The following is a 22189-nucleotide window of genomic DNA, read 5'->3' as shown; positions in this document are numbered from 1 at the left end:
GCAAGAGTAAAGCTCACGCCTTCTCTTACAAACTCTGTTTGTTGTGTCAACCTTCCAAAGAAATCTAACCTGACGTCACAGCAAATTAACTTGGTGAACTCTGGCCTCCCTCTCAACCTTTCTTGTCACACTTTGAGTAGTTCCAGCTGCAATAACACTCCACATCTCTCCATGGAAGTGTACAGCTCACACCTTGTGGCGTCCCCCTACAAGCTCTGTAGTGTACACCTTAAAAAAACAACCTAAAGTGCATCACAGTGTCGGTTGTTTTTACCGTTGCAAACTCACATTTGATGACACACTTTGCTTAGTTCCCGCTGCAATAACACTCCATGTGAAAGTAAAGTTCGCGGCTTCCCCCTTCAAACTGTTTGTTGTTACCTTTGCAAACTCATGCCTTCCTCTCAATATTTGTTCCAGACTTTGGATTGGTTCCAGCTGCAACAACACTCCATGTCTCTCTTTGACTACCCTTGCATGTGCAGTGAAGACGTTCCAGCTGCAAAAAACTCCTTGAAAAAAGTCCACAAGACGTTGCTCACTGAACTTTCTGTTTTTATACGACTCATTCAGAGTGTATGCCTTATGCCTTCTCTCAACATTTGCAATACAGCCAAATTAGTTCCAGCTGCAATAGCACTGCTTGAGGAGAGACCACCAGAAAATTATCACTAAGTTTGCTGTTTTTATACGACTCATTAAGAGTGCATGCCGCCCACCTTTACGTACGCCTTCACTCAACATTTACAATCACAGTGAATTAGTTCCAGCTGTGATAACACTCCATGAACGGAGACCACCAGAAGTTGCTCACCTTGTTTCCTGTTTCTATACGACTTATCCAGAGTGCATGTCGCCTGTCTTCAGGTACGCCTTCTCTGAACATTTGCAATAAAAGTGAATTAGTTCCAGCCGCAATAGCACTCCTTTGAGATGGACTACCAGACGTTGCTCACTGAGTTTCCTATTTCAGTATGAGACTCATTCAGAATGCATGCCGCCCACCTTCACGCTCAACATGTGTAATAAAAGTGAATTAGTTCCAGCTGCGATCACACTCCATGAACAGAGACTACTAGAATTTGCTCACCATTTTTCTTTTTCCATACGACTCATCTAGGGTGCATCCCGCCCGCCTTCACATACGCCTTCTCTTATAATTTGCAATAAAAGCGAACTAGTTCCAGCTGCAATTAAACTCCATGGACAGACACCACCAGAAGTTGCTCACCTTGTTTCCTGTTTCCATACGACCCACCAAGAGTGCATGCACGCAGTCCTTCTCTCAACATTTGCAACAAAAACAAATTAGTCCCAGCCGCAATAACACTCCTAGAAGAGAGCGCCCACCAGAACTTGACTGTGTGTGTCTCCCAGGGCAGCCACAGATCACAATGCCGACAACACCACAGCCGTGCTGAAGGAGTGGCTGACGGTCATGCAGAAGTTCTACCACTACGTGGAATGGAGACCCTCGGAGCGACCCGTGTAAGAACCTTGGTCTTCACCCTCAGGTGAACTCCACCCTCAGGTGAACTCCACCTGACGCTGTCTGTCCCACACCTGCAGGTCCTACGCAGGAGAGCTGGGGCCAAAGCACTGGCCCAACAGTCGCTACGAGTACGTGATGAAGCTCAAGCAGGCGGCGCTCAACTTTGCCAGGAAGCGCTGGGCCGACTACATCCTGGTACGTCACCCTTCTCTTCTGGGCTTTTAGGGGCGACTACATCCTGGTACGTCACCCTTCTCTTCCGGGCTTTTAGGGCCGACTACGTCCTGGTACGTCACCCTTCTCTTCCGGGCTTTTAGGGCCGACTACATCCTGGTACGTCACCCTTCTCTTCCGGGCTTTTAGGGCCGACTACATCCTGGTACGTCACCCTTCTCTTCCGGGCTTTTAGGGCCGACTACATCCTGGTACGTCACCCTTCTCTTCCGGGCTTTTAGGGCCGACTACATCCTGGTACGTCACCCTTCTCTTCCGGGCTTTTAGGGCCGACTACATCCTGGTACGTCACCCTCTTGTCTTCTGGGCTTTTAAGGCCGACTACATCCTGGTACGTCACCCTTCTCTTCCGGGCTTTGAGGGCCGACTACGTCCTGGTACGTCACCCTTCTCTTCCGGGCTTTTAGGGCCGACTACATCCTGGTACGTCACCCTTCTCTTCCGGGCTTTTAGGGCCGACTACATCCTGGTACGTCACCCTTCTCTTCCGGGCTTTTAGGGCCGACTACATCCTGGTACGTCACCCTTCTCTTCCGGGCTTTTAGGGCCGACTACATCCTGGTACGTCACCCTTCTCTTCCGGGCTTTTAGGGCCGACTACGTCCTGGTACGTCACCCTTCTCTTCCGGGCTTTTAGGGCCGACTACATCCTGGTACGTCACCCTTCTCTCCGGGCTTTAGGGCCGACTACATCCTGGTACGTCACCCTTCTTTTCCGGGCTTTTAGGGCCGACTACATCCTGGTACGTCACCCTTCTCTTCCGGGCTTTTAGGGCCGACTACATCCTGGTACGTCACCCTTCTCTTCCGGGCTTTTAGGGCCGACTACATCCTGGTACGTCACCCTTCTCTTCCGGGCTTTTAGGGCCGACTACATCCTGGTACGTCACCCTTCTCTTCCGGGCTTTTAGGGCCGACTACATCCTGGTACGTCACCCTTCTCTTCCGGGCTTTTAGGGCCGACTACATCCTGGTACGTCACCCTTCTCTTCTGGGCTTTTAGGGCCGACTACATCCTGGTACGTCACCGATGTCTCTTCCGGGCTTTGAGGGCCGACTACGTCCTGGTACGTCACCCTTCTCTTCCGGGCTTTTAGGGCCGACTACATCCTGGTACGTCACCCTTCTCTTCCGGGCTTTTAGGCCGACTACATCCTGGTACGTCACCCTTCTCTTCCGGGCTTTTAGGGGCCGACTACATCCTGGTACGTCACCCTTCTCTTCCGGGCTTTTAGGGCGACTACATCCTGGTACGTCACCCTTCTCTTCCGGGCTTTTAGGGCCGACTACATCCTGGTACGTCACCCTTCTCTTCCGGGCTTTTAGGGCCGACTACATCCTGGTACGTCACCCTTCTCTTCCGGGCTTTTAGGGCCGACTACATCCTGGTACGTCACCCTTCTCTTCCGGGCTTTTAGGGCCGACTACATCCTGGTACGTCACCCTTCTCTTCCGGGCTTTTAGGGCCGACTACATCCTGGTACGTCACCCTTCTCTTCCGGGCTTTTAGGGCCGACTACGTCCTGGTACGTCACCCTTCTCTTCCGGGCTTTGAGGGCCGACTACGTCCTGGTACGTCACCCTTCTCTTCCGGGCTTTTAGGGCCGACTACATCCTGGTACGTCACCCTTCTCTTCCGGGCTTTTAGGGCCGGCTACGTCCTGGTACGTCACCCTTCTCTTCCGGCTTTTAGGGCCGTCTACATCCTGGTACGTCACCCTTCTCTTCCGGGCTTTTAGGGCCGACTACATCCTGGTACGTCACCCTTCTCTTCCGGGCTTTTAGGGCCGACTACATCCTGGTACGTCGCCCTTCTCTTCTGGGCTTTTAGGGCCGACTACATCCTGGTACGTCACCCTTCTCTTCCGGGCTTTGAGGGCCGACTACGTCCTGGTGCGTCACCCTTCTCTTCCGGGCTTTTAGGGCCGACTACATCCTGGTACGTCACCCTTCTCTTCTGGGCTTTTAGGGCCGACTACATCCTGGTACGTCACCCTTCTCTTCTGGGCTTTTAGGGCCGACTACATCCTGGTACGTCACCCTTCTCTTCTGGGCTTTTAGGGCCGACTACATCCTGGTACGTCATCCTTCTCTTCCGGGCTTTGAGGGCCGACTACGTCCTGGTACGTCACCCTTCTCTTCCGGGCTTTTAGGGCCGGACTACATCCTGGTACGTCACCCTTCTCTTCCGGGCTTTTAGGGCCGACTACATCCTGGTACGTCACCCTTCTCTTCTGGGCTTTTAGGGCCGAATACATCCTGGTACGCCACCGTTCTCTTCTGGGCTTTGAGGGCCGACTACATCCTGGTACGTCACCCTTCTCTTCCGGGCTTTGAGGGCCGACTACGTCCTGGTACGTCACCCTTCTCTTCCGGGCTTTGAGGGCCGACTACATCCTGGTACGTCACCTTCTCTTCTGGGCTTTTAGGGCCGACTACATCCTGGTACGTCACCGTTCTCTTCTGGGCTTTTAGGGCCGACTACGTCCTGGTACGTCACCTTTCTCTTCCAAGCTTTTAGGGCCGACTACGGCCTGGTACGTCACCCTTCTCTTCTGGGCTTTTAGGGCCGACTACGTCCTGGTACGATCACCCTTCTCTTCCGGGCTTTTAGGGCCGTCTACATCCTGGTACGTCACCCTTCTCTTCCGGGCTTTAGGGCCGACTACATCCTGGTACGTCACCCTTCTCTTCTGGGCTTTTAGGGTTGACTACGTCCTGGTTACGTCACCCTTCTCTTCTGGGCTTTTAGGGGCGACTACGTCCTGGTACGTCACCCTTCTCTTCTGGGCTTTTAGGGCCGACTACGTCCTGGTACGTCACCCTTCTCTTCTGGGCTTTTAGGGCTGACTACATCCTGGTACGTCACCCTTCTCTTCCGGGCTTTTAGGGCCGACTACGTCCTGGTACGTCACCCTTCTCTTCCGGGCTTATAGGGCCGACTACGTCCTGGTACGTCACCCTTCTCTTCTGGGCTTTTAGGGGCGACTACGTCCTGGTACGTCACCCTTCTCTTCCAGGCTTTTAGGGCCAACTACATCCTGGTACGTCACCCTTCTCTTCTGGGCTTTTAGGGGTGACTACGTCCTGGTACGTCACCCTTCTCTTCTGGGCTTTTAGGGTTGACCTACATCCTGGTACGTCACCCTTCTCTTCTGGGCTTTTAGGGGCGACTACGTCCTGGTATGTCACCCTTCTCTTCTGGGCTTTTAGGGCCGACTACGTCCTGGTACGTCACCCTTCTCTTCTGGGCTTTTAGAGCCGACTACGTCCTTGTACGTCCCTGGTAGCTAGCACTATGTTATTCTCTATACAGCAGGAAGTAAACTGCTAGCTAGCTCACAAACAGACACAGTTTTTCTCCCCGCCATTGTTAGTTTCTTTTCTGGGGCACAATTCAATCATTCCTCACCTCCAATTTAAAAACAAAATGGTATGGTCCAAACATTTTACCTCACCTTCCAAGTGTTTGATGTCCGTGTTGAGGTCTTTGGTGTCAATTCTAGTTGCTGGTTGCAGAAAGCTGGCACAAGTTTTGAAGCAGGTGTTCTTGGTGTTTGTCTTCCAGTACGCAGACGCCGACAACATCCTGACCAACCCCGACACCCTCAACCTGCTCGTAGCCGAGAACAAGTCCATCACGGCGCCCATGTTGGACTCTCAGGGCGCTTACTCCAACTACTGGTGTGGCATAACCCCACAGGTGAGTCACCACAAGGTGTCTTTCCGTCCTTCTTCAGGGTTATTACCGGAGGACGGACCTAAGGTGTCCTTCTACAGGGTTTTTACAGAAGGACGGACCTAAGGTGTCCTTCTTCAGGGTTATTACCGGAGGACGGGCTTAAGGTGTCCTTCTACAGGGTTATTACCGGAGGACGGACCTAAGGTGTCCTTCTTCAGGGTTATTACCGGAGGACGGACCTAAGGTGTCCTTCTACAGGGTTTTTACAGAAGGACGGACCTAAGGTGTCCTTCAGGGTTATTACCGGAGGACGGGCTTAAGGTGTCCTTCTACAGGGTTATTACCGGAGGACGGACCTAAGGTGTCCTTCTTCAGGGTTATTACCGGAGGACGGACCTAAGGTGTCCTTCTACAGGGTTATTACCGGAGGACGGACCTAAGGTGTCCTTCTACAGGGTTATTACCGGAGGACGGACCTAAGGTGTCCTTCTACAGGGTTGTTACAGAAGGACGGACCTAAGGTGTCCTTCTTCAGGGTTATTACCGGAGGACGGACCTAAGGTGTCCTTCTACAGGGTTATTACCGGAGGACAGACCTAAGGTGTCCTTCTACAGGGTTATTACCGGAGGACGGGCTTAAGGTGTCCTTCTTCAGGGTTATTACTGGAGGACGGACCTAAGGTGTCCTTCTACAGGGTTATTACAGAAGGACGGACCTAAGGTGTCCTTCTTCAGGGTTATTACCGGAGGACGGACCTAAGGTGTCCTTCTACAGGGTTATTACCACAGGACAGACCTAAGGTGTCCTTCTACAGGGTTATTACCGGAGGACGGGCTTAAGGTGTCCTTCTTCAGGGTTATTACTGGAGGACGGACCTAAGGTGTCCTTCTACAGGGTTATTACAGAAGGACGGACCTAAGGTGTCCTTCTTCAGGGTTATTACCGGAGGACGGACCTAAGGTGTCCTTCTACAGGGTTATTACCGGAGGACGGCGGAGTATTTCCCCACCCGCCACCGCCAGCGCCTGGGCTGCCTCCCCGTGCCCATGGTGCACTCCACCATGCTGCTGGACCTGAGGAAGGAGGGCATGAAGAAGCTGGCCTTCTACCCGCCTCACAAGGAGTACTCCTGGCCCTACGACGACATCATCGTCTTTGCCTTCTCCTGCCGCGCCGCAGGTGGGTGTCGGCTCGGCGCCGCACCTTTTGGCGCACCTTTCCAGCAAGTAGTCTGATCCCCGGCCCTTGTTTTGCAGCCGTCCAGATGTTCCTGTGCAACAAGGAGCGCTACGGCTACCTCAACGTGCCCGCTAAACCTCAGCACACGCTGGAGGACGACCGCCTCAACTTTGTACACCTGCACCTGGACTCCCTCAGTAAGACATGACATATTCATACTCCCGGGTCTGACTCTACACCTGCACCTGGACTCCCTCAGTAAGACATGACATATTCATACTCCCGGGTCTGACTCTACACCTGCAACTGGACTCCCTGAGTAAGAATGTCCAGATATGAAGTAGGTGACATGATGTCTTCATAGTTCTATATAATAGTCCCTGAGTAAGAATGTCCAGATATACAGTAGGTGACATGATGTCTTCATAGTTCTATATAATAGTCCCTGAGTAAGAATGTCCAGATATACAGTAGGTGACATGATGTCTTCATAGTTCTATATAATAGTCCCTGAGTAAGAATGTCCAGATATACAGTAGGTGACATGATGTCTTCATAGTTCTATATAATAGTCCCTGAGTAAGAATGTCCAGATATGAAGTAGGTGACATGATGTCTTCATAGTTCTATATAATAGTCCCTGAGTAAGAATGTCCAGATATACAGTAGGTGACATGATGTCTTCATAGTTCTATATAATAGTCCCTGAGTAAGAATGTCCAGATATACAGTAGGTGACATGATGTCTTCGTAGTTCTATATAATAGTCCCTGAGTAAGAATGTCCAGATATACAGTAGGTGACATGATGTCTTCATAGTTCTATATAATAGTCCCTGAGTAAGAATGTCCAGATATACAGTAGGTGACATGATGTCTTGATAGTTCTATATAATAGTCCCTGAGTAAGAATGTCCAGATATACAGTAGGTGACATGATGTCTTCATAGTTCTATATAATAGTCCCTGAGTAAGAATGTCCAGATATACAGTAGGTGACATGATGTCTTGATAGTTCTATATAATAGTCCCTGAGTAAGAATGTCCAGATATACAGTAGGTGACATGATGTCTTCATAGTTCTATATAATAGTCCCTGAGTAAGAATGTCCAGATATACAGTAGGTGCCATGATGTCTTCATAGTTCTATATAATAGTCCCTGAGTAAGAATGTCCAGATATACAGTAGGTGACATGATGTCTTCATAGTTCTATATAATAGTCCCTGAGTAAGAATGTCCAGATATACAGTAGGTGACATGATGTCTTCATAGTTCTATATAATAGTCCCTGAGTAAGAATGTCCAGATATACAGTAGGTGACATGATGTCTTCATAGTTCTATATAATAGTCCCTGAGTAAGAATGTCCAGATATACAGTAGGTGACATGATGTCTTCATAGTCTTACTGTACGTCCAACAGTCGACGGTCCTCCCATGATGCCTTCACGCTACGTCCACCTGTCCCCCAAGCACCGAGACCTGATGGGCTTTGACGAGGTCAGCACGTTTCTAACAACAATAATAATAACAATAACAATAATAATAATACAAATTGGTTCGATATTTATAGTGTGTTAATATTAATGATAATAATAATGGTTATATTTATATAGTGTGTTTATATTAATAATAATAATAATGATGGATTAGATTTTTCTAAAGTTTTCTACACTTTTTTCTAAACTTTTTCTACACTTTTTCTTTAATAATAATAATAATGGACTAGATTTACATTACATATTTCTAATAATAATAATAATAATGGATTAGATTGTACAACATATTTCTAATAGCAATAATATTTTTAATAATGGATGAGATTTTTATAGTGCAGTAATATAAATATAAATAATATCCATCCATCCATTATTAACCGCTTATTCCCTTTGGAGTCGCTGGTGCCTATCTCAGCTACAATCGGGCGGAAGGCGGGGTACACCCTGGACAAGTCGCCACCTCATCGCAGGGCCAACACAGATAGACAGACAACATTCACACACTAGGGACCATTTAGTGTTGCCAATCAACCTATCCCCAGGTGCATGTCTTTGGAGGTGGGAGGGGCCTATCCCCAGGTGCATGTCTTTGGAGGTGGGAGGAAGCCGGAGTAAAACCCACGCAGTCACGGGAGAACATGCAAACTCCACACAGAAATATCCCGAGCCCGGGATTGAACCCAGGACTAATCGGACCTTGTGAGGCAGATGCACTAACCCCTCTACCACCGTGCTGCCCAATATAAATAATAATATTTTTAATAATAATAATAATAGTAATGAAATTGATGATATTGAACAATTCTAATAATACTAATAATGACAGTGATAATAATGGGTTATAAATATATAGCATGATTATAATAATAATAATGGATGAGATTTATATCACATGTTCCGAGTAATAATAATAATAATGGATTAGATGTATTTAGTGCATTGCTAATAATAAAACTAATAATAATTATGATAATATTTATGGCTGATATTTATATAACAGGCTTCTAATGATAATAATAATAATGGACTAGATGTATATAGTGCATGGCTAATAATAATAATAATAATAATAATAAATAATGAGACTTGTATAGCACGTTTATAATAATAATAATAACGGATTACATGTATATAGTGCGTTGCTAATAATAATAATAATAACAATAATAGATGAGTTTAATATCCTACTGGACACCAAGAGTATTTCTTAGAAACGGTCATCAAATTGGGGCTTCACGGTGGGAGAGGGGTTAGTGCGTCTGCCTCACAATACCAAGTTCCTGCAGTCCTGGGTTCAAATCCATGTTCGGGATCTTCCTGTGTGGAGTTTGCATGTTCTCCCCGTGAATGCGTGGGTTCCCTCCGGGTACTCCGGCTTCCTCCCACCTCCAAAGACATGCACCTGGGGATAGTTTGATTGGCAACACTAAATTGGCCCTAGTGTGTGAATGTGAGTGTGAATGTTGTCTGTCTATCTGTGTTGGCCCTGCGATGAGGGGGCGACTTGTCCAGGGTGTACCCCGCCTTCCGCCCGATTGTAGCTGAGATAGGCGCCAGCGCCCCCCCGCGACCCCGAAAGGGAATAAGCGGTACAAAATGGATGGATGGATGGTCATCAAATTGTTTACTAAAATAATCATTTTGTGTCTTCAGATTTACTTGATCAACTTACGGCGACGCCCTGACCGCAGAAACAGGATGTTGATGTCTCTCAACCAACTGGAAGTGGACGTCAAAGTGGTAGATGCTGTGGACGGCAAGTAAGTACTACTTCTAGTACTACTACTACAATACTGGAAGGAATACTACTAATACTAAACTTATAGTAGTACTACTACACTGATAGTAGTACGACTACACTGATTGTAGTACGACTACACTGATAGTCGTACTACTAATGTTGTTGTCTCTTAACGAACTGGAAGTGGACGTCAAAGTGGTAGATGCTGTGGACGGCAAGTAAGTACTATTACTAGTACTACTACAACACTGTAAGGAAGACTACTACTACTACCACACTGACAGTAGTACTACTACTACACTAATAGTACTACTACTACACTGATAATAGTACTACTACACTGATAGTAGTACTACTAATGTTGTTGTCTCTTAACGAACTGGAAGTGGACGTCAAAGTGGTAGATGCTGTGGACGGCAAGTAAGTATTACTACTAGTACTACTTCAATACTGTAAGGAAGACTACTACTACTACTACTACTACACTGATAGTCGTACTACTAATGTTGTTGTCTCTTAACGAACTGGAAGTGGACGTCAAAGTGGTAGATGCTGTGGACGGCAAGTAAGTATTACTACTAGTACTACTACAATACTGTAAGGAAGACTACTACTACTACTACTACTACACTGATAGTCGTACTACTAATGTTGTTGTCTCTTAACGAACTGGAAGTGGACGTCAAAGTGGTAGATGCTGTGGACGGCAAGTAAGTATTACTACTAGTACTACTACAATACTGTAAGGAAGACTACTACTACTACTACTACTACACTGATAGTCGTACTACTATTGTTGTTGTCTCTTAACGAACTGGAAGTGGACGTCAAAGTGGTAGATGCTGTGGACGGCAAGTAAGTATTACTACTAGTACTACTTCAATACTGTAAGGAAGACTACTACTACTACTACTACTACACTGATAGTCGTACTACTAATGTTGTTGTCTCTTAACGAACTGGAAGTGGACGTCAAAGTGGTAGATGCTGTGGACGGCAAGTAAGTATTACTACTAGTACTACTACAATACTGTAAGGAAGACTACTACTACTACTACTACTACACTGATAGTCGTACTACTATTGTTGTTGTCTCTTAACGAACTGGAAGTGGACGTCAAAGTGGTAGATGCTGTGGACGGCAAGTAAGTATTACTACTAGTACTACTTCAATACTGTAAGGAAGACTACTAATACTACTACTACTACTACTACTAGTAGGGACGGCGTGGCGCAGTGGGATAGTGGCCGTGCGCAACCCGAGGGTGACTGGTTCAAATCCCACCTAGAACCAACCTCGTCACGTCCGTTGTGTCCTGAGCAAGACACTTCACCCTTGCTCCTGATGGGTGCTGGTTGGTGCCTTGCATGGCAGCTCCCTCCATCAGTGTGTGAATGTGGAAGTAGTGTCAAAGCGCTTTGAGTACCTTGAAGGTAGAAAAGCGCCATACAAGTACAACCCATTTATCATTTATTTATTTACTACACTGATAGTAGTACGACTACACTGATAGTAGTACTACTAATGTTGTTGTCTCTTAACGAACTGGAAGTGGACGTCAAAGTGGTAGATGCTGTGGACGGCAAGTAAGTATAACTACTAGTACTACTACAATACTGTAAGGAGGACTACTACTACTACTACTACACTGATAGTAGTACTACTAATGTTGTTGTCTCTTAACGAACTGGAAGTGGACGTCAAAGTGGTAGATGCTGTGGACGGCAAGTAAGTATTACTACTAGTACTACTACAATACTGTAAGGAAGACTACTACTACACTAATAGTACTACTACTACACTGATAGTAGTACGACTACACTGATAGTAGTACTACTAATGTTGTTGTCTCTTAACGAACTGGAAGTGGACGTCAAAGTGGTAGATGCTGTGGACGGCAAGTAAGTATAACTACTAGTACTACTACAATACTGTAAGGAGGACTACTACTACTACTACTACTACTACTACACTGATAGTCGTACTACTAATGTTGTTGTCTCTTAACGAACTGGAAGTGGACGTCAAAGTGGTAGATGCTGTGGACGGCAAGTAAGTATTACTACTAGTACTATTACAATACTGTAAGGAGGACTACTACTACTACTACTACACTGATAGTCGTACTACTAATGCTGTTGTCTCTTAACGAACTGGAAGTGGACGTCAAAGTGGTAGATGCTGTGGACGGCAAGTAAGTATTACTACTAGTACTACTACAATATTGATAGTGGTACTACTACAGTACTTCTGTCGACGCAGGTAAGGAATACTATTACTACACTGGTAATAGTACTACTACAGTACTTCTGTGGATGGCAAGTAAGGAATACTATGATTACTAAAATGATAGTAGTACTACCATAGTCCGTCTGGAGACAGCAAGTAAGGAATACTACTACTACACTGATAGTAGTACTACTACAGTACTTCTGTGGATGGTCAAGTAAGGAATACTACCTCTACTACAATGATAGTAGTACTACCATAGTGCATCTGGAGACAGCAAGTAAGGAATACTAGTACTACTACACTTGATAGTAGTACTAATACAGTAGTTCCATAGACGGGTAGTAAGGAATACTAATACTACTACACTGATAGTAGTACTAATACAGTAGTTCTGTAGTCAGGAAGTAAGGAATACTTCTACTTGTGGTACCACTATACTAATTGTATTACTACTACAGTACTTCTGTGTACAGGAAGTAAGGAATAGTACTACTACAATGACATTAGTACTACTACAGTACTTCTGGTGATACTACTGTTAGTACGACCAGCCTTAGTACTGGTGTTATTACTATTTCCAGTTGTAGTACTATTAGTAGTAGTATAGTTATACTAATATTACTAGTACAAGTCTTAGTAGTAATAGTACTGTAGTACTTGAATTATTACTGTTAGTAGTGTAGTACTAATAGTACCACTGCCACCAGTGTAGTACTAGTACTAGTGTAATATTGGGAGTACTACAATACTAAAACTACTATTATTACAAAGTACTACTGATACTACTACTACTAGGTTTAGTAGTACTATTGGCACGACTACTAGTGATACACTACAACTAGTACTACTACTCGTACTACATTACTACTACTAGTAGTACCTGTACTTGTACTAAAATGGTCATCCTACTTGTAGAACTATTAGTTCTACGACTAGCTGTACTACTAGTTGTACGACAATACTATGTGTACTTCTGCTAGTATTACTACAATACCACTGGTATTTCCAGTCATAATACCAGTAGTTGTACTAGCAGTAGTGTAGTATTAATGCTAGTATTACTACTAATACTACATTACTTCTAGTAGTGTAATAATAGTACTACAACTCTTAGTGGTACTGTTGCTACAGCTAGTAGTACTAGTACTACCACTCAAACTACATAGTAGTAGTACTAACGGTACAACTGTTAGTGCTACAGTAATACTAGTACCACGACTAAAACTATTATTAGTACTACTGCTAGTACTACTACCGATACTCCTACTGGTTCTGCTACTATTAGTAGTAGTATTAGCAGTTGTACTAGTGTAGTACTACTATTGTTAGTTGTGCCAGTTATAGTACCATTAGTAGTGTAGTACTAGTATTGTAACAATTACTGGTCATAGTGATATTAGTAGTGTAATACTAGTAGTACGACTGCTAACTTAGTAGTAGCAGCTCTAGTACTAGTGTAGTATTAATAGTACTCCACTACTTCTACACATTGTTACTAATAGTACTTGAGGCAGCCGGGGAGCCGTGGAATGAAGTCAAAAGTGTGCCGGCACAAAGATGGAGAAGAGGAGGACATTTAAGCCTGCATATTATTACATTGGATGTATTTTATAATACTGTATATATAAGATGTAAATAGTACATATCTGAGATGAGGTGGCGACTTGTCCAGGGTGTACGCCGCCTTCCGCCTGATTGTAGCTGAGATAGGCCCCAGCGCCCCTGAAGGGAATAAGCGGTAGAAAATAGATGGATGGATATTACATTTGTGTATATTACTACTATTCTACATTTGTAATCTACTTTATTATACCTGCCTGATCCTTTTCATCCTTTGTAACTCACCTACTGTGTGGAACTATTTCCCTTGTGGATCAATAAAGTCTGTCTAAGTCTAAGACTGAGACCAAGTCTAAGTCACAACTACTAGTGCTACACTGGTGCTACATTGCTAATAGTACTACTACAGCACTACTACACTAATACTTCCTGCCCCCATGAAATATGTCATCTAATTACAAGTGTGTGTGTGTGTGTGTGTGTGTGTGTGTACAGTGCATTAAACAGCAGTGCCATCAAGATCCTGGGCGTGGACTTGCTGCCAGGTTACTACGATCCCTTCTCTGGACGCACGCTGACCAAAGGGGAGGTGGGATGTTTCCTCAGTCACTTCTACATCTGGAAGGAGGTCAGGAACAACAACAACAACAACAACAACAACTCTGTCTGTCTGTCTGTCTGTGTATTATACTCTACGTACTGATGGTGTGTATAATGTATAATAGTGTGTGTGGGTATAATGTATAATAGTGTGTGTGTGTGTATAATGTATAATAGTGTGTGTACAGATGGTGTGTATAATGTATAATATTGTGTGTGTGTGTATAATGTATAATAGTATGTGTGTGTGTATAATGTATAATATTGTGTGTGTGTATAATGTATGATAGTGTATGTACAGATGGTGTGTGTGTGTATAATGTATAATGTGTACGTACAGATGGTGTGTGTGTATAATGTATATTAGTGTGTGTGTATAATGTATAAAAGTGTATGTACAGATGGTGTGTAAAATGTATAATATTGTGTGTGTGTATAATGTACAATCGTGTATGTACAGATGGTGTGTGTGTGTGTGTATAAGGTATAATAGTGTGTGTGTGTATAATGTGTAATGTGTCCTTACAGATGGTGTGTGTGTGTGTATATAATGTGTAATTGTGTACGTACAGATGGTGCGTGTGTGTAATGTAGAATAGTGTGTGTGTGTGTGTGTGTGTGTGTGTGTATAATGTAGAATCGTGTACTTACAGATGGTGTGTGTGTGTATAAGGTATAATAGTGTGTGTGTGTATAATGTGTCCGTACAGATGGTGTGTGTGTGTGTGTTTGTGTGTATAATAGTGTGTATATAATGTGTAATTGTGTACGTACAGATGGTGTGTGTGTGTATAAGGTATAATAGTGTGTGTGTATAATGTATAATGTGTCCGTACAGATGTTGTGTGTGTGTGTGTGTGTGTGTGTATAATAGTGTGTGTATATAATGTGTAATTGTGTACGTACAGATGGTGCGTGTGTGTAATGTAGAATAGTGTGTGTGTGTGTGTGTGTGTGTATAATGTATAATAGTGTGTGTACAGATGGTGTGTATAATGTATAATATTGTGTGTGTGTATAATGTATAATATTGTGTGTGTGTATAATGTATAATAGTGTGTGTGTGTGTGTGTGTGTGTGTGTACAATGTATATAGTGTACGTACAGATGGTGTGTGTGTGTGTGTGTGTGTATAATAGTGTACGTATAATAAAAGTGTGTGTAGAGATGGTGTGTGTATATAATGTATAATAGTGTGTGTGTGTATATAATGTATAATAGTGTGTGTGTGTATATAATGTATAATAGTGTGTGTGTGTATATAATGTATAATAGTGTGTGTGTATAATAAAAGTGTGTGTAGCAATGGTGTGTATATAATGTATAATAGTGTGTGTGTGTTTGTGTGTGTATATAATGTATAATATGGTGTGTGTATAATAAAAGTGTGTGTGTACAGAGGATGTGTGTATATAATGTATAATAGAATGTGTGTGTATATATGATGTCTATTATGGTGTGTGTATCTAATAAAAGTGTGTGTAGCGATGGTGTGTATATAATGTATAACAGTGTGTGTGTTTGTGTGTGTATATAATGTATAATATGGTGTGTGTATAATATGGTGTGTGTGTACAGACGATGTGTGTATATAATGTATAATAGTTTGTGTGTGTATATATGATGTCTATTATGGTGTGTGTATCTAATAAAAGTGTGTGTAGCGATGGTGTGTATATAATGTATAACAGTGTGTGTGTTTGTGTGTGTATATAATGTATAATATGGTGTGTGTATAATATGGTGTGTGTGTACAGACGATGTGTGTATATAATGTATAATAGTTTGTGTGTGTATATATGATGTCTATTATGGTGTGTGTATCTAATAAAAGTGTGTGTAGCGATGGTGTGTATATAATGTATAACAGTGTGTGTGTTTGTGTGTGTATATAATGTATAATATGGTGTGTGTGTACAGATGATGTGTGTATATAATGTATAATAGTTTGTGTGTGTATATATAATGTCTATAATGGTGTGTGTGTATAATAAAAGTGTGTGTAGAGATGGTGTGTATATGATGTATAATAGTGTGTGTGTGTGTGTGTGTACAGATGGTGGACATGCAGCTGGACAAAGCGTTGGTGTTTGAGGACGACGTTCGCTTTCAGGCCAACTTCAAGCGGCGAGTGCTGAGACTGATGGAGGAGGTGGAGCAGGTGGAGCTGGACTGGGACCTCATGTGAGACACACTTTATTCTCTTTACTGGACAATTACTATTACTTCTATTCTTTTATTATATCACTATTAATATTCATATCATTATATTACCATTACTATTAATATGATCATATATTTGTTATTGTTATCATATTTTTGGTTTCATCATTTTTTATGAATCATTACTATTGCTTTCATTAATATTATTCCCTTTTGTTAATATTATTACTGAAATTATTATAAATGTTTTTGTAAATATTATTTATATTATTATTATTATGGTTATTATTATTTCTTATATTATTATGTTATTATTTGTATTATTTTTGTCATTATTATTTAATATCATTATTGTTATTGTTATTATTTTCATGATTATTGTGATTATTAATAAGTATATTATTATTGTTGTTATAATTTTATTATTATTATTGTTATTATTACTATCATTACTATTGTTATTATTCCTATCACTATAATTAATATTGTTGTTATTATTTGTATTACCATTATTGTTAATGTTATCATTATTTCTAATATTGTATTATTGTTATTATTTTTTTGATAATTGCTATTATTTATATTTTTAATTATTGTAATACTGCTGTCATTGTTAATGTTTTTATTACTATTTTATCAGTATTGTTATTCTGATTCTTATTCTCGTTGTCATTTACCTGTGCCAAGGCAAGCCGGCAGCACCTCACTTATTCTGCCTAGCAACAAGGACTTTACGTCAGACACAACCTCTCCAGAAAAGCAGCAAAGTGATTTATTCCCGGTCAGTGTGAGCATAGTGAGAAGTGGCTGTAGGCAACCCCCTGCTGTGGTTATGTCGAGTCCCACCAGAAGGTGGCAGCAGCTGTCACACGAGTGAGAGCGGTGTTGCCAGGCACAAACGGCGCTGTAGCAGAGCTGGAAGGAGAAGGAGGGCTGGCAGTAATGGACTTGTCCCACAGATACTTTGGCAGGAAGCAGGTGAACCCCGCCAAGGAGGAGGCGCTGGACCACGTGAAGAACTTGGTGACGGTGGACTACTCCTACTGGACCTTGTCCTACGCCATCTCGCTGCAGGGCGCCCAGAAACTCATCAACGCCCAGCCGCTCGCCAAGATGCTGCCTGTCGACGAATTCCTGCCCATCATGTACGACAAACACCCCAAGTAGGTACACACACACACACACACACACACACACACACACATTTTTGTATACATATATATATGTTAAGTATAAAAAAATGTCATACATTTTCAGTAAATGTGTTTGAGATATGTGGAATGTTATTTTTACGAGGTGTATTTTGTCAGCAAGAAAAAGTCGTTATTTTAAAAGAATGAAGAGTAAAATGATGAATGAGAAAAATATATTTTCAAAATAAATCTCTTTTTCAATCATTTTTATTTTAGAAGGACAAATGTGATGGTGAGGAAAATGTTTTTTCAATATTATTAAAAAACATTTACAGTTAATTGTTTTACAATATTTTATGTATTGAGAACATTTTTATATATTTTTGTTGCGATTTAATTGTGTAAGGAATAAATAAAAAATATATTACAACATTTTTTTTTACAGAAAGTAGTTTTTTTTCATTCAGAAAAGTTTTAATATTTTGGGGAAAAAAATGTGATACAAGGAAAATATTTGATGTTTTTTTTTTCAATTTTATAAAAAAACGTTACAATTTTACAAGGATTATTTTTACTAGAAGAAAAGGAAATCACATATGATAATTATATCATATTACCAAAAGTTTTTCAGTCAGAAAAATTTTATATTATGGTAAAAAATGTTTTTTCAATATTATGGTTGAAATTTGACCAGCAATAAGTTGTTAAAATTCAATATAATAATAATAATAAAGTATACATCAGAATTATATGAAGATTTTTTTTTCTTACGAAAAGTAAAAATTTCATTGAGAAAAGCTTTGAAAAAAATGTGGTTTGGTTGCAATATTACGATGAATATTTTTCCACAATAAAACTTGTGAAAATGATGAATAAGCTAAAGATGCTAACAATATTATGACTTTTTCTGCGTTAATATCATCAAGAGGCTAAAGTTGCCTACAATAACTTGATTTTTTTTGCAGATGCTAACGCTTACGCAACTTTTCTTGTGTTAGTTCGTCCAGAAGCTAAAGATGCTAAAGCTAATACGAGTTTATCCATGCTAGTTAATGGAGAAGCTAACAATGCTAATGCAAACACAACATCTCTATTAAGAGGCTAACGCCAACCAGACTTTTTCTGTGCTAAAGATGCTAATGCTAACGGGCCATCTTCTTGCGTCCCCGCCCCCAGCGAGGACTACAAGGCGCACTTCCCCAACAGGAACCTGCAGGCCTTCAGCACACGCCCCCTGCTGGTGCAGCCCGCCCACTACGCCGGCGACGCCCAGTGGGTGAGCGACACCGAGACGTCGACGCTGTGGGACGACGACGACGTTCGCACCGACTGGCGCGGCTCCCACAAGACCCTGAAGGGGGCGGTGTCCCCGCCAGAGGTCATGTCGGCCGCCTACAGGGACGAACTTTAGGGCGTGTGGGGGCGTGGCCTCACGCTGAGCGTCATGTGACCCAAAATGGATTGTGACACAAATCTTCTTCTCATCCATAACCACACCCACTTTCTTCCTGTCCTCATCGCCACACCCACTTTGTTGATGTCAACATCACCACACCCACTTTGTTGGTGTCAACATCACCACACCCACTTTGTTGGTGTCAACATCACCACACCCACTTTGTTGATGTCAACATCACCACACCCACTTTGTTGGTGTCAACATCACCACACCCACTTTGTTGGTGTCAACATCACTACACCCACTGTGTTGGTGTCAACATCACCACACCCACTGTGTTGGTGTCAACATCACCACACCCACTTTCTTCCTGTCCTCATCGCCACACTCACTTTGTTGATGTCAACATCACCACACCCACTTTCTTCCTGTCCTAGTCACCACACCCACTTTGTTGATGTCAACATCACCACACCAACTTTCTTCCTGTCCTCATCGCCACACCCACTTTGTTGGTGTCCTCATCACCGCACCCACTTTCTTCCTGTCCTCGTCACCACACCTACTTTGTTGATGTCAAAATCACCACACCCACTTTGTTGATGTCAACACCACCACACCCACTTTCTTCCTGTCCTCATCACCACACCCACTTTGTTGATGTCAACATCACCACACCCACTTTCTTCCTGTCCTCATCACCACACCCACTTTCTTCCTGTCCTCGTCACCACACCCACTTTCTTCCTGTCCTCGTCACCACACCCACTTTGTTGATGTCAACATCACCACACCCACTTTCTTCCTGTCCTCATCACCACACCCACTTTCTTCCTGTCCTCGTCACCACACCCACTTTGTTGATGTCAACATCACCACACCCACTTTCTTCCTGTCCTCATCGCCACACCCACTTTGTTGGTTTCCTCATCACCACACCCACTTTCTTCCTGTCCTTGTCACCACACCCACTTTGTTGATGTCAACATCACCACACCCACTTTCTTCCTGTCCTCATCACCACACCCACTTTGTTGGTGTCCCCATCACCACACCTACTTTGTTGATGTCAACATCACCAACTTTCTTCCTGTCCTCATCGCCACACCCACTTTGTTGGTGTCCTCATCACCTCACCCACTTTGAGGATATCAACATCACCAACTTTCTTTCTGTCCTCATCGCCACACCCACTTTGTGGGTGTCCTCATTACCACACCCACTTTCTTCCTGTCCTCATCACCACACCCACTGTGTTGGTGTCCTCATCACCACACCCACTTTGCTGGTGTCAACATCACAATGCCCACTTTGTTGGCGTCAACATCACCACACTCACTTTGTTGGTGTCAACATCACCACACCCACTTTGTTGGTGTCAACATCACCACACCCACTTTGTTGGTGTCAACATCACCACACCCACTGTGTTGGTGTCCTCATCACCACACCCACTTTGCTGATGTCAACATCACCACACCCACTGTGTTGGTGTCAACATCACCACACCCACTTTGTTGGTGTCCTCATCACCACACCCACTCTGTTGGTTTCAACATCACCACACCCACTGTGTTGGTGTCAACATCACCACACCCACTTTGTTGGTGTCCTCATCACCACACCCACTTTGTTGGTGTCAACATCACCACACCGACTTTGTTGGTGTCAACATCACCACACCCACTTTGTTGGTGTCAACATCACCACACCCACTTTGTTGGTGTCAACATCACCACACCCACTGTGTTGGTGTCAACATCACCACACCCACTTTCTTCCTGTCCTCATCGCCACACCCACTTTGTTGATGTCAACATCACCACACCCACTTTCTTCCTGTCCTAGTCACCACACCCACTTTGTTGATGTCAACATCACCACACCAACTTTCTTCCTGTCCTCATCGCCACACCCACTTTGTTGGTGTCCTCATCACCGCACCCACTTTCTTCCTGTCCTCGTCACCACACCTACTTTGTTGATGTCAAAATCACCACACCCACTTTGTTGATGTCAACACCACCACACCCACTTTCTTCCTGTCCTCATCACCACACCCACTTTGTTGATGTCAACATCACCACACCCACTTTCTTCCTGTCCTCATCACCACACCCACTTTCTTCCTGTCCTCGTCACCACACCCACTTTCTTCCTGTCCTCGTCACCACACCCACTTTGTTGATGTCAACATCACCACACCCACTTTCTTCCTGTCCTCATCACCACACCCACTTTCTTCCTGTCCTCGTCACCACACCCACTTTGTTGATGTCAACATCACCACACCCACTTTCTTCCTGTCCTCATCGCCACACCCACTTTGTTGGTTTCCTCATCACCACACCCACTTTCTTCCTGTCCTTGTCACCACACCCACTTTGTTGATGTCAACATCACCACACCCACTTTCTTCCTGTCCTCATCACCACACCCACTTTGTTGGTGTCCCCATCACCACACCTACTTTGTTGATGTCAACATCACCAACTTTCTTCCTGTCCTCATCGCCACACCCACTTTGTTGGTGTCCTCATCACCACACCCACTCTGAGGATATCAACATCACCAACTTTCTTTCTGTCCTCATCGCCACACCCACTGTGTTGGTGTCCTCATCACCACACCCACTTTGCTGGTGTCAACATCACAATGCCCACTTTGTTGGCGTCAACATCACCACACTCACTTTGTTGGTGTCAACATCACCACACCCACTTTGTTGGTGTCAACATCACCACACCCACTTTGTTGGTGTCAACATCACCACACCCACTGTGTTGGTGTCCTCATCACCACACCCACTTTGCTGATGTCAACATCACCACACCCACTGTGTTGGTGTCAACATCACCACACCCACTTTGTTGGTGTCCTCATCACCACACCCACTCTGTTGGTTTCAACATCACCACACCCACTGTGTTGGTGTCAACATCACCACACCCACTTTGTTGGTGTCCTCATCACCACACCCACTTTGTTGGTGTCAACATCACCACACCGACTTTGTTGGTGTCAACATCACCACACCCACTTTGTTGGTGTCAACATCACCACACCCACTTTGTTGGTGTCAACATCACCACACCCACTGTGTTGGTGTCAACATCACCACACCCACTTTCTTCCTGTCCTCATCGCCACACCCACTTTGTTGATGTCAACATCACCACACCCACTTTCTTCCTGTCCTAGTCACCACACCCACTTTGTTGATGTCAACATCACCACACCAACTTTCTTCCTGTCCTCATCGCCACACCCAC

At 43.7% G+C, this 22189-nt stretch overlaps 1 protein-coding gene across 3 annotated transcripts in view; it reads left to right on the top strand.

Moving 5' to 3' along the window:
• LOC133557167 (procollagen galactosyltransferase 2-like) overlaps positions 1-19502 on the top strand; it is a 35382-nt gene extending 15880 nt beyond the window's left edge. For 2 of the 3 annotated variants that reach the window (XM_061907418.1, XM_061907416.1), the window contains exons 2-12: positions 1378-1488; positions 1570-1687; positions 5295-5429; positions 6384-6588; positions 6666-6785; positions 8013-8089; positions 9742-9848; positions 14118-14250; positions 16279-16406; positions 17345-17548; positions 18695-19502. In XM_061907418.1, coding sequence (XP_061763402.1) covers positions 1439-1488; positions 1570-1687; positions 5295-5429; positions 6384-6588; positions 6666-6785; positions 8013-8089; positions 9742-9848; positions 14118-14250; positions 16279-16406; positions 17345-17548; positions 18695-18929 — 1512 coding nt within the window. In that variant the 5' untranslated portion in view covers positions 1378-1438 and the 3' untranslated portion in view covers positions 18930-19502. Of the gene's footprint in view, positions 1-420; positions 1489-1569; positions 1688-5294; positions 5430-6383; positions 6589-6665; positions 6786-8012; positions 8090-9741; positions 9849-14117; positions 14251-16278; positions 16407-17344; positions 17549-18694 lie in introns of all 3 variants that reach the window. The other variant, XM_061907417.1, reaches the window with a different exon arrangement.
• Positions 19503-22189: the final 2687 nt, after the last annotated feature.

The sequence above is a fragment of the Nerophis ophidion genome, linkage group LG08 (assembly GCF_033978795.1).
Source record: "Nerophis ophidion isolate RoL-2023_Sa linkage group LG08, RoL_Noph_v1.0, whole genome shotgun sequence".
Classification (NCBI taxonomy): domain Eukaryota; kingdom Metazoa; phylum Chordata; class Actinopteri; order Syngnathiformes; family Syngnathidae; genus Nerophis; species Nerophis ophidion.
The sequence above is the reverse complement of the archived record's forward strand: the minus strand, read 5'-3'. Positions and strand labels throughout refer to the sequence as shown.